A 15,682-nucleotide genomic window follows, 5' to 3' on the forward strand; every position below is an offset into this window, starting at 1 on the left:
TTCTGTCTCCTGGGATGCTTCTGTTGGTTGGGAGCTACCTGAGGGAGTCTCTGCAGCAGCCCCGACTCCCTCTGTACAGAGAACCCGGGCACTGCAGTGCATGGCAGCATTCATTTCCTTCATGAGACCTCTTACCCCTCCTGGGTGTGCTCTGATTGCAGTAGTGAACCTCACAGCTCCCGAGGTACATGTCATTCAATCTCAATCCTATCCTGTGGAGATTTGTGCTAACAAAAGCTTGGTCCAAATCTCTGTTTAAAGAAGGACTTTCATGCAATACATCAAAGGTCATGGGTTGGCTAAAGAGACACCCAATTTATATTCCTAAGAGAGTCAAACAACTCTGTCTTCACCATTCGATTTTGCTTTTGGGTTTTTTTGTTTTGTTTTATCCAAAATTATTGGGTAGGTGTTAATTTTCATGGGTGTGACCAAAGAATTCATCCAAGTCATTTTCCAAAATAATGGAAATCTTCTCTAAAAGGTATTTTTCTATTTTCACCTCCCATTGCAATAAACTTTCAATAAGTCACGAAATAGCTATTTTAGGATAAAGGGTATTTTTTCCCCTCCATAGTTATTGGAGACCTTAACATCTTACTTCAATGTAGTTATATTAACAAAATGATAGCTTTATACATATTAATTCATTTAATACTCAGTTACCTTCTGAAATAGACATAATTATTAACCCAGTCTTCCAAGCGAATTGCTTAAGTCTCAGTTTTCAGCAATGCTTTTTTCAGAGTCAAAACTTTGAAATAAAGTTCAAAGCTATAGAAAAGCTGGAAAGGTAGTATAATGCACAGCAGAGATGCTTTTCCTGCAATCACTAACCATTTTACCACTTTTACTTTCTCTCTCTCTTTCTCTCTTTCTCTGGCATAGAGGCACATTTTCTACTTTTATTAATGTTTGCTGAGATATATGAAACTAAGATGGAGACATTAAGACACGTCATCCTGGCCGGGCGCGGTGGCTCACGCCTGTAATCCCAGCACTTTGGGAGGCCGATGCAGGTGGATCACGAGGTCAGGAGATCGAGACCATCCTGGCTAACCCAGTGAAACCCCATCTCTATTGAAAATACAAAAAATTAGCCAGGCGTGGTGTCAGGTGCCTGTAGTCCCAGCTACTCGGGAGGCTGAGGCAGGAGAATGGCATGAACCCGGGAGGCGGAGCTTGCAGTGAGCCGAGATCACGCCACTGCAGTCCAGCCTGGGTGACAGAGCGAGACTCCATCTCAAAAAAAAAAAAAAACCTCATCCCTAAGTCTGATTATGAAAGACTAGATACTGCTAGATGACTCTTGGAAGCCACAGCTTTAGATCATCCTCTTTCTTCTATTATTTGAGCTTAAAATATTCTTCTGGCTTTGTATCACTAATACTTTCACCTGTATCAAATGAGCGTATTGTCTTCTTTCCCTACAATCCCAATGTCTCATCTTTGGATACTGTATATATTATAAACATGCAACTTCAGAAATAATTGGTGTACACTGCTAGTCAGCATGTGCTGCTAACTGTCTACCATTTTTCCAGGCCATGGTGAATGACAGAGAATTCGAAGCTTGCTCTGAGGGTAGACTTACAGTCTGTTCAGTTCCTTCTATCCGATACAACAGGATCCAACCCCAGAGGACTGAGTAATAAATAAAAAGTTTTCAGAGGTCTGAGAACTTTGGCTACTCTAGAAAGTTTAGAAACCACAGGGTTTTAGACTTCACTTAATAAACCTGGAACAGTTCTGGAGGAAGGAGGAACAACTGAGCTGCTGATAGGAGGACTCATTTACAAATTCTGGAAAGCCAAAACTCTCTGTTAATAACCTGCATGTTGCCATTAAGATGATACATTGGGGCATTACAATGTAGCCATTTCCTGAGGTGGGGCACCAACGTGGGTGATCTTTTCTGTGGGCAAGGAAAAAATATGCCATTTTAGTATGCCATTTTCAATTGTATGTAATATAATAGTAGTCATGTTCACATCTATCGCATCTTTTAAAAATCGTAAGGAATTTTTTTGTGTGAAGCAGTGTTGCAAGAATTGCACACAAGTGCAGCTCTATAGCTTCAGTGTTTGCTGAAGGTAACAATTTCTCCTTCTAAATTTACCGTCTTTTAATGTGTATTTTATTCCTAAGCTATGAAAGTTTAGCAATAATTTCTACATAAATTTTTAAACTGTCCAGCAACATAGCCATTTTTACTCTCTGTCCTGTGCTGTGTGGTGTGATTGATCCCTAGTAGAGGTCATTTATCTGATTCTCCCACACACACACTTTTTTTTTTTTTCTCTCAAGCAGAATCAGCTTTTACCACATCTCCTGGTTTGGTTGGACTGACTTTTTTCTGGAGCAACTCTCACTTGTGGAAGTAATTTGTCCAGAAGCATCATTTGCTAGTGGGCTCGGTAGATTTTCTCTGAGACTTTAGTTGCTGCTGATGTGAAGTCGCTATTACCTGCACCCTAAGTGCAAAGCCCACTTCTTCCTTCTGGGCTACTTTTTGAAGTTACTGCTCCTAGTGATCCTTGCCATGGCTTTCTGCTCCCACAGAAACCTGGAAGAAACTTTGTTGGGAAGTGGGGTGTGGGTTTTGTTATAGCCATCAGAATCCAGGATGCCAACTCTTGTGCCCAATGGGACACTACTGCCTTTAGGAGAAACACAGGGAGATGGAGCCGTGATCTAACCCTGAGTTTCCCAATGCCACCAACTCTGTACTAATGAGTAACATTTATTGAGAATTTGTCAGATGCTAATGTAAGCACTTTGCACATGCAAACTTACATAATCCTCACAACCACCCCAGGAGGTTCATATTATTACTATGTCCATTTACAGAGGAGAAAATTGAGGCACAGAGAGGTTAAGTAAGTTGCCCAAGGTAACACAGTTTAAAAATGGTGGAACGGAGATGCATATCCAGGCAGTCTCACTTTAGACTTTCCTTTCCCTGAGCAATCCTCTTTCGCCTCTTTTTGATAAGCTCTAGATACAAAGTTTCCACTTTCCACTCTGGCAGCTGATATAGGGTAAAATCAGTAGTTGAGAGGGTGGCCTTCATTCCTTTGTCCCCAGGCACTGACACCTGCTTTCCATCGTTCCGCAGTTCCCACTGTCACTACCACACAGAGACACTCTATCAGGTTACTCTTATGCAATTGGACTTCTATTGAAAACCATTTATCTTAGACCTGAAAAAGTTTTGACGGTTGACATTTTATAAATTTCATCAGAGTGTAACATAACTGACTGTTTAGTAAACTCTATTGTGAAGCCTTGCGAAAAGTGAAAGGAGCCTTTTGTCAGATAATCATCTTGCCTTAATGTCTCCTGATGCTCAAAATGCAAGGTGTAGCTGAAATTAACCTGTGGTCATACTGCTTCTCTGCTGGCTTCTAAATGTATTTATTCCCCCTGCTTCATCCTTAATGAGAACTTTCTGAGGGATTATTTTTAGTTTAACATCATACATTTTTGCCCTGTAGACTACTATAGGTGCTACTAAGTCATGCTTTGTTTTACTGATAAGTATTATTTTACTAATACATTAAGGATATTTAATGTATCAAATTGATAACATTTTATGTTTCAGATTACACACACACACACACACACACACCCCCAAGCATGAAACGCGGTATCAGAGCCACCTATTGGAAACTCGTTTGCAGCTATCAGATTGGAGTTACATTCAGTCCATTGAAAAAGGAGGCACTTTGAAATAGCCCCTATGGAATTTTCATCTTTTTATTTGTAACTGATTTCTCATTACTAAATAATTGATGCCAAGATTAATCAAGAAAAATCGCAAGCTGTTTTCATAAATAAGGCCTACACTATGGGAATAGTTTGAGCCCTTCAGGAAATGACACACTGCACTTCCTCATCAATGCTCAGTAATGGTCTACTTATATTCCATTATGTTTGGCTTCTAAGTGCTATTAGGATTTCCTTTTACAGTCTTTTCATTAAGGTAAAATGGCCACTAAAACAAGTTTTTAAAGGACCATTTTAAAATATTTGCAGTTTGAGAAATAGAACGAACTCACTAAACGTGTCCCTGAATTGTTGCACCAAGCTGTGTTGAAGGAGAAAACTTTTGACTTGGTGAAATTCTGCTTTTCAAGCCTAGTGTTCAATAAAAGCTTTTCTGTGTTCCTTTTCAGGTATGTGGCCAGTTGGATAGACAGAAGGCGGCATCAATCAGAAAAGGCCAATTTGACTATTCTTTTTGATAAATATGTCCCCGCATGCTTGGATAAGCTGAGAACAAGCTTTAAAACCATCACTTCAATTCCTGAGAGTAGCCTGGTGCAGGTTTGTCTTCGGTTACACCATTTAACATTCCAGTCCTGATGCAGTAGTGTTTGTTGATCAAGACAACAGAAGTTCTTTTTTTTTTTTTTTTTTTTGAGACGGAGTCTCGCTCTGTCGCCCAGGCTGGAGTGCAGTGGCCGGATCTCAGCTCACGGCAAGCTCCGCCTCCCGGGTTCACGCCATTCTCCTGCCTCAGCCTCCCGAGTAGCTGGGACTACAGGCGCCTGCCACCTCGTCCGGCTAGTTTTTTGTATTTTTTAGTAGAGACGGGGTTTCACCGTGTTAGCCAGGATGGTCTCGATCTCCTGACCTCGTGATCCGCCCGTCTCGGCCTCCCAAAGTGCTGGGATTACAGGCTTGAGCCACCGCGCCCGGCCGACAACAGAAGTTCTTGCTTGCCCAAGAAAATGAGAAGATTTCTGGAATTGTTAGATTGCCCCAACCCTCCAGCCCCTGCCCCCACCCGCCATGTTCTCTGGAGCTTTTTGCAAACCTCTATCACATTCTATTAGCGTTTCAGTTTGTGCTGTCCTTCTTTTCACAATCTTGTGAATGAAGGTTGGAACCAGGTTTTATTGATTTTTTTTTTAATATCCCCAGATACCTCTTAGCACATAGTAGGTGCCAGATATGTGTTTGTTGAACCATTGTGTTCCTTTCCAGTGTCTTTGCACAGAATTAGAACAACAAAGTTTCAATAGCTTTATTTATTTTTCTGGTTCCTAAGTAACTTGCCCAGAGAAGGTGCTCAGTATGTTTTCTCAATGAAATAAAGTTGTGCAGTTAAAGATGCCAGCCAGTGAGTAAGAGAAAGCCTCTGAATTCTGCCACCTAGGTGCCACCACTCACAGACCTCCCCCTCCCAAAAATATTCATGGAGGCGTGTCAGTCTGGATGAAGGGTTCATAATATCCCAGGGATATATTTTTTCTCATCTTCATCTTGAGACAGCTGGTAAGAGTGAAGGGCACACATGATAGGTTGTCATGGAAGCCAATGAAAATAATTCACAGCACACAGAAAGAAGGCTGTGATCTTAATCTCAGCATGAAGAGAAACTATCCCCAGCTCTTACAAGCAAAAAGCTTCGTGAAAGGTTTACAATTCGAAAACCCCCCACACCCCTTTTTTCCTGTAGGAGCAAAATTGCTTTCTAAGTGCTTTGTTACCATTAAGTGAGTGTGTTACCAAATTTGTTTGATGCAAAATTAGACATAGTCACAAGCATAATAAGAGAAAGTTCAGATTTTTTGATAATTCACGCACCAACTAAATAAACGATAGTCTTCAACAGTAATTATCTGAGGTATAATTTATTTCTGAAAGCAGGTCTGAATTTATTCATTATGAATTAATTATGTAGTTAGCCTAATTAGACTTCCTCTGGTGTAATACTTGCAAAAAAGCATGATCATGTTCTTTCTCAAGTTGACTTATGTATTTGTGTGATTCTCTGTGGTGTGAACTTTTCCATTCAAGAGTAGTGTGAAAATAGGTCAGCAGGAATTAATATGACTTCTGCTCTACTTCTTTCTTTCACTGTATTCAGAAATGGCATTTAATTTTTAGCTTCTTGTAAGCTGTTGTTTTATAGAGTAATTTCTCTTCTGTGGTTACTAATAAGTATGGAAATTTGAGACAAAAATGAATGTAAGAAGATAGTAACCTGAAATGGCTATCTTGAGAAATTAATGCACTCTGTTTTCTGATGTGTGATGCCTCTTTAAATTTGGTAAGGTGTATTAACTCTTTCAGATTGTGCATTAAAGTATGTTAAGTGCTGACACAGAACTTAAAATGTTTCTCAAGTACTGTGGGAGAAAATAGAAGAAACATGTGGCCTTATTCATGTGTTCGTCTCAGCAGATAGCGTCACATTGAGACCCTTCAGTCTTTTTTGTTTTGATTTCAACAGTTCCTTAGAACAACATGGCTTCTACTAAAAACTAACAAAGCCTCAGTTTTACACTGTTTTTCTTAATAGCAAATTGGTGAGTTTTATTCTATTAAAAGATTATTTAAAATTGGCAAATGTGGCACAACATGAAGTAATAGAAATCAAGAAAGAAGATTTTAAAATGTAATAAGTGCTCAACAATTTAAATGAAAAGTATTTCCCCATCTTCTGTGGCAAGAAAGGAAAGGCACACACACAGTGCTGACCTGATTTGTGATAGCTTGCGTTGCTGTGTGTATAATAGAGATGAAAATCTATCTTTGCCTGCAAAAACTGGGGGAAGAGTCTCTTGAGTTTTTAGGATCTGTAACAGTGCTAATTAATGACAACTTTCTGTGCTTTAGAGAACTAGCCCCCAAACCTGTTCATTACTGGTTATTATTTCACATGGTGAAGTCCCCTGCAGCAGCCGCGTTCCTCTCGTTGCTGACGCAACTGCCCTAAGCATGGGCTAGGTATATTAGGACCGCCCAGCATGTTGCCATTTCACCTGGAGGGTATGAAGAACACGTGCCTGAGTTCCTAAACAGCATTTCTTTCAAGGTTAAATTTAGTTCGGTGTCCAAAAAACTGCCACAGGCTTAAGCTGCCAGTCCAACATTCTAAATTTATGACAACAGGTGGGAAAGTGGCTGCCAAAGCACTTACCGAAAGTGGTTTATCTAAATGTCCAACAAGAAGGAACAGTAAAATAAATGCCTGTTCATCCAATGGAATCTTCTGCATCCATTCCAGTGATGGTGTAGAGTAACACTTATTGATAATGAAAGATGTCTTCAGTTTTTAGTCGAGGAAGTGGATTATAGAATACTATTTAGAAAATGGTTTCCTATTTATAAAAAAGCGAATATAGATATATGCCCTTTTTTTTTTGGCTTATATGTGATTTTGGTTTGTATACTGATTTTTTTTTTTTTTTTTTTTTTTTTTTTTTTTTTTTTTTTGAGACAGAGTCTCGCTTAGTGGCCCAGGTTGGAGTGCAGTGGCCGGATCTCAGCTCACTGCAAGCTCCGCCTCCCGGGTTTATGCCATTCTCCTGCCTCAGCTTCCCGAGTAGCTGGGACTACAGGCGCCTGCCACCTCGCCTGGCTGTATACTGATTATTAACTGGATTGTTTAAATTTTTATTTTTAAAAAATAGTTTGTTATTACCTAGATCATTTTGGTTGAAAGTGACAAGTTTTCTACTGTTAACTTAGACACCCAAGGTGGTAATTTTTGTCTCTCCCAATGTAGCAAATCACAGTTGGGAAACGATGTACTCTCTTAAGGGTAACACGGAGTTGTAAAAATATTCTTTGAACTTACTCCACTATTTGAAAGATGTTGCCTTATTTGACTATTTCTTTTTCTTTAGACTATATGTGTTCTTTTGGAGTGCTTGCTGACTCCTGAAAATGTCCCTTCTGACAGTCCAAAAGAAGTTTATGAAGTCTATTTTGTATTTGCTTGTATCTGGGCTTTTGGAGGCACCCTGCTACAAGATCAGGTATGTTTAGAAATAGTTAACAGGTCCAGTTTCCAGTTTTGTGTGGGACAGGGTCAGGGGGAGGTTAAAATATGTGATCCATACGTTTTTGTTATGTTATAGGTCTATACTACTTGCCCTGTTCTCTCCTAATCTGTGCATTCTCTAGGTAGTCCCATCCCTGATGGTTCTAACCCCAGCTGACAATGCCAAATCCATACCCTCCAGCCTGGCTGTGTCTTCTGAAAAAGTTCTGTGTTCCAGCTGCCTCTGGGGCTTCACCTCCAGCATGCTCTTCTACAAGAAGCCCCGCTCAGTGTGCCTGAGACAGACCGTCTCCTCTGCCCCATACTCCAACTTGCCCCTTCTCTTCCTTCTTCTCTTTTGCTCAGTGGTACATTCTTCCCGGAAGCTCCAGTTAAAAATGTGGGAGACATCACTCTTCCTGATTTCTGTGTCTTATGATCTCAGACCCTTTTCAGTTGTACCTGTAAAACAGCTGCCAACCCTGTTCCCTCTTCTCCATCCCTGCAGCCTAAATTCAGAGGCAATGCATCTTTAGATTGGCCTTGGCTATCATAGTGTCTTAGTAGCTCAGATTGCCATAACAAAATACCACAAATTGGATGGCTGAAGCAATAGAAATTTATTTCTCACAGTTCTGGGGACTAAAACTCCAAGATTATGGTATCAGCATGGTTGAGTTCCGGCAAGGACTCTCTTCCCATCTTTCAGACCCCCACTTTCCCACTGTGTCCCCATGTGACAGAGAAAGACATACTGGTTTCTCTTTTGACGAGGACACTAAACCCATCATGAGGACCCTATATTCATGACATCGTCTAAATCTAATTATGTCCCAAGGCCGTACCACCAAATACCATCACACTGAGGGGTAGGTCTTCAAAATATGGATTTGGGGGTGGGACGTGAAGGGGACACAATTCAGTTTGTAGCATATGATAACCTTCAAATTGGTCTCCCTGTGTCCAGTCCCTCTTACTTCTAACCAGTCTCACACACTATTCCCAGGATAGTCATTTGTGAACCATAGTCAACCCTGGGCCAATTTCTTTTTCGCTGGTCTTTTTTTTTTTTTTTTAGCTGAAAGTGAAATATTCATACCTGTACAGATTGCTTGCATAGCCCTTTTGTGGCTTCTGATTAACACTTGAGACAAATGTTTGCACCAGCACACATATCCCATGAACTGCTTAGGCTTACCAAAGTGCAAAGTGGGAATTACTCAACTTCAGAAATTTGCAGATCTAATTGCCACCATGTACCTCTATGTGGAATTTTTCTCATGTGATCTTTACTATGATTCTTCAAGCTGTCCTCATTGCACAAGTAAAGTAAAGCTCAGAGGGGCAAAGTAACTTGTCCAAAGTCACACTGATGGGAAATGGCAACATCAGGATTCCCACCGGAGTTTGTCTTTCTCCAAAAGCCATACCTTCCATGGTACCTCAGGGCCTCTCATGGTTCATAGTGCTTCTATGAGTACCCCTGAATTTTTTTTTTTTTTTTTTTTTTTTTGAGACGGAGTCTCACTCTGTCGCCGGGGCTGGAGTGCAGTGGCCGGATCTCAGCTCACTGCAAGCTCCGCCTCCCGGGTTCACGCCATTCTCCTGCCTCAGCCTCCCGAGTAGCTGGGACTACAGGCGCCCGCCACCTCGCCCGGCTAGTTTTTTGTATTTTTTAGTGGAGACGGGGTTTCACAGTGTTAGCCAGGATGGTCTCGATCTCCTGACCTCGTGATCCGCCCGTCTCGGCCTCCCAAAGTGCTGGGATTACAGGCTTGAGCCACCGCGCCCGGCCACCCATGAATTTTTACACGAAAAATAGATAACACGTTTTCCAGTCTTCCTTGCTCTTTCCAGGTGTAAATGGGGTATTTACATTGAAAGGCATCACAGCCAAGAGTGACCTATATTGCTGTTGGTTTGCTCACTGTAGATCAGAAAATAAATGGTTGATATAATCTGTTGGCCATTTCCACTTCTCGCCACTAAGTTACCATAACTTGTGCCTATTACTATAATAATATATTTGGAATTCACTTGGCCTCCTAGATCTTATTTCAGCCGTTCTCAGAAGCCAGATTCCTTCTGTCATTTCCAAGTGCTCTCTAAAGATTAGCAGCCGATACTATGTGAGTGAGAGTCAAGTGTTCGTGTCAGGGACTTATGTGGCTTTCTCAGAGCCATGGTTTACAACATGTGTGGGTTTCTTGTTTATGGAAGCCACATGCAGACAGAAGGCAACCCTCCTCATCCACCAGGTATTTCTTTCAATATTTACCACAAGTTTTCTCCCTTTCTAGGACTGTAAAATCAGTGGGATGTTGACAGCGGACATCTTCCCCCTCCTGCTCATAACCACTCACCTCCCTCCCAGCTGACCCTCTTTTAATCTTTCCAATTTCCAAATGTATCAGCCTTCCCCCCGCTAGTTATATAAGCTAGAAGCTGGATATCACTGGCACCTTCCTTTCCGTAATTAATAGTCAACATGAGCAGCAACAGCAGCTTAAAATTTTCAAAAAGGCTCTAACTACAAAGCATTCAAAAGAGAGGCCATGATGTTGGCAATACGCGTGAAACAGACACAAGAAATGTTCTCAGGATAGCCACTGAGTGCCTAATATGTGACAGGGAATATGCTTAGAGCTTTTCATAGGGTACCTCATTTAATCTTCAAAAACAATAAAACCCTATATGGATTGGTACAACTATTCTTTTACAAATAAGGAACTGAAGCTTAGAAAGGTATATTAATCTGCTTCCAGGTACCAAGCTAACCCATGCCTCAGCCAGGTTCAAACAGCAGCTGACTGACTTAGGACCTGTGTTCTTTAGTCATTGCAGCCAACCTCCAAAACGAGTTTCAATTCAAGTTCATCTGAACTCCCATAAACCACCATCATTTCTCACGTGGCTTCTGAAGTAGCCTCCTCACTGGGCTTTCTTTTTCTACATTTGTTCTGATAATTCATCATCCACTCAGCAGTCAGGGTGATTTTTTGAAATGCACATGAAATCATATCATATACTCTAGAGTTGAAAACACTTGAATGGCTCCTTATTGCCTTTAAGATAACATTTCAAATTTTAATTCTATTTATAAGGCCTCTGAATCTAGCCCTGCTTAGCTCTCCCTGTTTCTTCCTCTGCCACTCCCTCCCCTGCTCCCCGCCTGCCTGCCCGCCTGCCCACCTGCCCGCCCGCCCGCCAGCTACGGGGTCCAGTTTCTTGAACACACCAAGTTCTTTCATCCCACAGGAACTTTGTATGTGCTGGACTCTTCCTGAAATGGCACTTAAAGATGCCTTCCCTGAGCATCCAATTAAAATACAATGCCTCTGTTACTCTCACTTATAGCAAACTACTTTCAAGGCAACTGTTGATTTCTGCATTTGTTGACTTAGCCTCAGCTAGATGACACATCTTCATGTTCCTCCCTTCTATCTTCCCCATAAACTCTGTGAGAGGAGAGACCCTGTTTGTTTTCTTTTCTACTTTAGAACAAATGCACTTTAGTTGAATGAATTAATGAATGAAAGATTTGTCACCAAAATCATTTTGCCTATGTAGTGGTTGGGTGAAGCAAAGTTCGATGTAAAGTAAAAGTTAAATGTAGTCTGCCTACAGAGAATGGTGCCAGATAAGTAATATCATCTGAACTGTCCTGGCTCAAGACCAACTTTTATAGGGTGAAGAAATGTCTTCTGCCACCAATCTGAAAATAACTTAAATGAACCTAAATGCATAACTCATGCATGGGGTGGTAGAAGAATGTTCTCAGATGGTTTGGAAGATGGTGGGGCAAGCTCTCTCTGCAAACACTGATCACTCCCCCTGCCCAGTTTATAGGCCATAATCTATGACATAGAGACATCAAAGTAAAAGCAGGTTTAAAAACTTCTCTGGGGAAGAATCACAGTTGAAGTCATAGATAAAAATGAGATTGCTGAAAGCAGTAGACACACACAGTATTTTTAAAAGTTCATCAAACTCACTTTGTCAGGTCATGCTATGGATATAGGATTCACCGGGACAGGTCTCCTGTGGATATCAGAGGCACTGAGCCAGGTCATCCTATGAGTACAAGAGTCACTGGGGCAGGTCATCTGTGCATATGGGAGTAACTGGGCCAGGTCTCCTATGGATGGATAGAGGTGTCACTGGACCAGGTCATCATGTGGCTATGGCAGTGACTGGTCAGATCATCCTATGGATATAGGAGTCACTGGGCCAGATTATACTGTGGATATAGGAGTCATTGGGTCAGGTCATCCTGTGGACATGGGCATCACTGGGCCAGGTCATCCTCTGGACATGGGCATCACTGGGCCAGGTCATCCTCTGGACATGGGCATCACTGGGCCAGGTCATCCTCTGGACATGGGCATCACTGGGCCAGGTCATCCTCTGGACATGGGCATCACTGGGCCAGGTCATCCTCTGGACATGGGCATCACTGGGCCAGGTCATCCTGTGGACATAGAAGGGTTTTTCTAGTTGTTGCACACAGTTGTCCTCCTCTTTATTTTCCAAACCCTAATCTAGCAGTAAATGGCTTATATCTATACTCATATTAAAACAAGCAACTCCCAGTAAAGAGAGTCTGTTCCTTGCTACTATAAATCTCTCTGGAGGCTGAAAGTTGGTCCCTATGCAGTTTTCAACTACAACCCTTAGATTTGGTCTGGTGGGAAAACAGGTCCATGTGTTTCTCCATTCCTCCATCTCTCATGGCAGGGATTCCCAGGTTTAGAATTCCAGAGATCAACAGAGTTTCAATAATGATGTGTAGGAATGGTATAGAGTTGCCAGTTGTTTACTTTTCTAAGCAAGAGCATTTATAAAAATAACAATTTATCACCATAATTTTATAAGGGAAAATTATTTTATTATTGAAAGGTTGAAAGGGCCAGGAAAGCTATAAGCTCAGAGCAAAGGACAGTATTTAAATCAAATAATGTTATTAATTTTCAAAAGTACTCCATTCTTATTTTTCCCATTTTCCCATAAATTGGTGTGAACATTGGTAGAAGTGAACACCACTGTTCAATAGTGACTACCTAGCATAGGAATTTGCATAATACATTGTCATTAGATTGAATAACCAACAGGTAATCTGGTGTTTACCTAACTTTACCTTGCTTTTTAAGTTAATTATTTCACAAAATTTGTGCTTGATGGGTATATGGTAATTTTAGGTTTCTACTCCTATGATGATATTACTCATAATTTGTTTCTTGTTTTTTTTCATAGTTTTAATTACCTTTGAATCTACAGTAAGTATTTCTCTTGTTCTCCTTAGCTTTCTGATTATCAAGCTGACTTCAGCCGGTGGTGGCAGAAAGAGATGAAAGCAGTGAAATTTCCATCCCAGGGAACAATCTTTGATTATTATGTGGACCACAAAACGAAGAAATTATTGCCTTGGGCTGACAAAATTGCCCAATTTACTATGGATCCAGATGTGCCTCTGCAGGTAGGTGTGTGGAACATAGCAATTGTATTAGTCCATTTTCATATTGCTATATATATTTTTTAAAAACCCTGAAACTGGGTAATTTGTAAAGAAAAGAGATTTAATTGGCTCATGATTCCACAGGCTGCCCAGGAAGCATGATGCTGGCATCTGCTGGGCTTCTGGGAAGGCCTCAGGAGATCACAGGGGAAGGGGAAGCAGACACTTCACTTGGCCAAGGCGGGAACAAAAGACAGTGAGGGGGTAGGTGCTGCACACTTTTAAATGACCAGATCTCATGAGAATGAATTCACTATCATGAGAACAGTACCAAGACAGATGGTGCTAAACCATTTATGAGAAACCGCCCTGGTGACCCAGTCACCCCCGACTAGGCCCCAACTCCAACATTGTGGATTACAATTCAACACGAGATTTGGTGGGGTCACAGATCCAAACCATATCACCAATATTCATTCTTGCCTGATGAATAAGTTATTGTGTTAATATTCTCAGCATATGACATATATCACTGGGAGAGAAGAGTCGCAGTTATAAGAATGCTTAGTGGCCGGGCGCGGTGGCTCAAGCCTGTAATCCCAGCACTTTGGGAGGCTGAGGCGGGTGGATCACGAGGTCAGGAGATCGAGACCCTCCTGGCTAACATGGTGAAACCCCGTCTCTACTAAAATACAAAAAAAAAAAAAAAAAACTAGCCGGGCATGGTGGCGGGCGCCTGTAGTCCCAGCTACTCGGAGGCTGAGGCGGGAGAATGGCGGGAACCCGGGAGGCGGAGCTTGCAGTGAGCCGAGATCGCGGCACTGCACTCCAGCCTGGGCGACACAGCGAGACTCTGTCTCAAAAAAAAAAAAAAAAGAAGAATGCTTAGTGAGATGGCTGTTATATTTCTGCATCCTCTTTTTAAAAAATATTACAACTTAAATCTGCAATAACTATAAAATATAAGGAAATAAGTTTATTTATATTTTCCTAGAAACTTTGTGAGTTTGTAAACATTGAAGGCATATTTCTGTCCAGTGATTCTTACTTCTGAACTTATTGTAAATTTCTTAGATAGCACTTTTCACATATAACTTTCTTCTTATACCCTCCAGCTATCAAATGAATATGTTTAATCTCCTCTTCTCACCTTTCAAAGTCACATGACAGCTGATCATCCAAATGAAACTTTCTCTCTTCACTGTTTCTTTTCATAGATCGCTCTTCTACATTTCACTTAGATTCAGTTATTCTTTGATCATCTTGTTCTGCCTCAATGTGTTTTCCTTTTCATTTTATTTCTTCCTCGAAATCATGTCATTCTGATTCATTTTGGAGCTTATTATTTTGGGAGTGCTGTATAAGTGGCATATAGGTGATTTCTGTGACATTTATTAGGAGGCAGTTAGTGTCAAATAACAGAAAGCCCAGTGCATTCATTTCCTGGAGCTGCCATAACCAAAGACCAAAGACCAGGTGGTGTAAACAGTAAAAACATATTTTTCTCTCAGTTCTAGAGGCTAGAAGTCCAAGATGGAGATACCGAGGGGTTTTGTTTCTCCTGCAGCCTCTCTCCTCAGTTTGCTGATAGGCATCTCTTGCTGTGACCTCACATAGCCTTTTCTCTTTGTGCACATTCATGGGCACTGTCTCCCTGTATGTCTAAATTTCCTCTTCTCCTAAGGACACCAGTCACATTGGATAAGGGCCTACCCTAATAGCCTCATTTTAACTTAATTATCTCTTTTATAAGTCCTATTCCCAAATACAGTCACATTCTGAGTTATGAGGGGTTGAGGCTTCAAGAGATTAATTTTGGAGGAGACATAATTCAGCCTGTAATAATGTGCCCTCTTGACTCCCAAAATTCAAATCCTACTAACATACAAAATACATTCACCCATTCCAACAGCCCAAAATTCTTTTTTTGGTTTGTTTCTTTTTTTTTTTTTTTTTGAGACAGTCTCATTCTGTTGCCCAAGCTGGAGTACAATGGTGCAATCTTGGCTCACTGCAACCTCTGCCTCCCGGTTTCAAGCAGTTCACCTGCCTCAACCTCCCTAGTAGAAGGGATTGCAGGCACCCCACCACCATGCCTGGCTAATTTTTGTATTTTTAGTAGAGACAGGGTTTCACCAAGTTGGCCAGGCTGGTCTTGAACTCCTGACCTCAAGTGATCCACCCACCTTGGCTTCCCAAAGTGCTAGGATCACAGCCATGAGCCACCACACCCGGCCTACCAACAGCCCAGAATTCTTAATCCATTCCAGTATCAACTCTAAGTCCCAAATATGATCCAAATATCATCTACATGATACATTTCATCTATCAATTCATGAAATAAATTGAGGTATAATTCATCCTGAGGCAAAATTCCTCTCTAGCTGTGAACTTACAAAACCAGAGAAGTTACCTGCTTGCAAAATACAATGGTAGAACAGGCATAG

General features: G+C 41.2%; 1 protein-coding gene across 1 annotated transcript in view; it reads left to right on the top strand.

Annotated features, from left to right (window-relative positions):
• Positions 1-15,682, top strand: part of DNAH11 (dynein axonemal heavy chain 11) — a 417,881-nt gene that overhangs the window by 196,139 nt on the left and 206,060 nt on the right. Inside the window, exons 43-45 of the mRNA XM_030932862.1 lie at positions 4,179-4,329; positions 7,644-7,775; positions 13,083-13,256. Coding sequence (XP_030788722.1) covers positions 4,179-4,329; positions 7,644-7,775; positions 13,083-13,256 — 457 coding nt within the window. The remainder of the gene's footprint in view (positions 1-4,178; positions 4,330-7,643; positions 7,776-13,082; positions 13,257-15,682) is intronic.

This window comes from Rhinopithecus roxellana, chromosome 6, assembly GCF_007565055.1.
Source record: "Rhinopithecus roxellana isolate Shanxi Qingling chromosome 6, ASM756505v1, whole genome shotgun sequence".
Lineage (NCBI taxonomy): Eukaryota > Metazoa > Chordata > Mammalia > Primates > Cercopithecidae > Rhinopithecus > Rhinopithecus roxellana.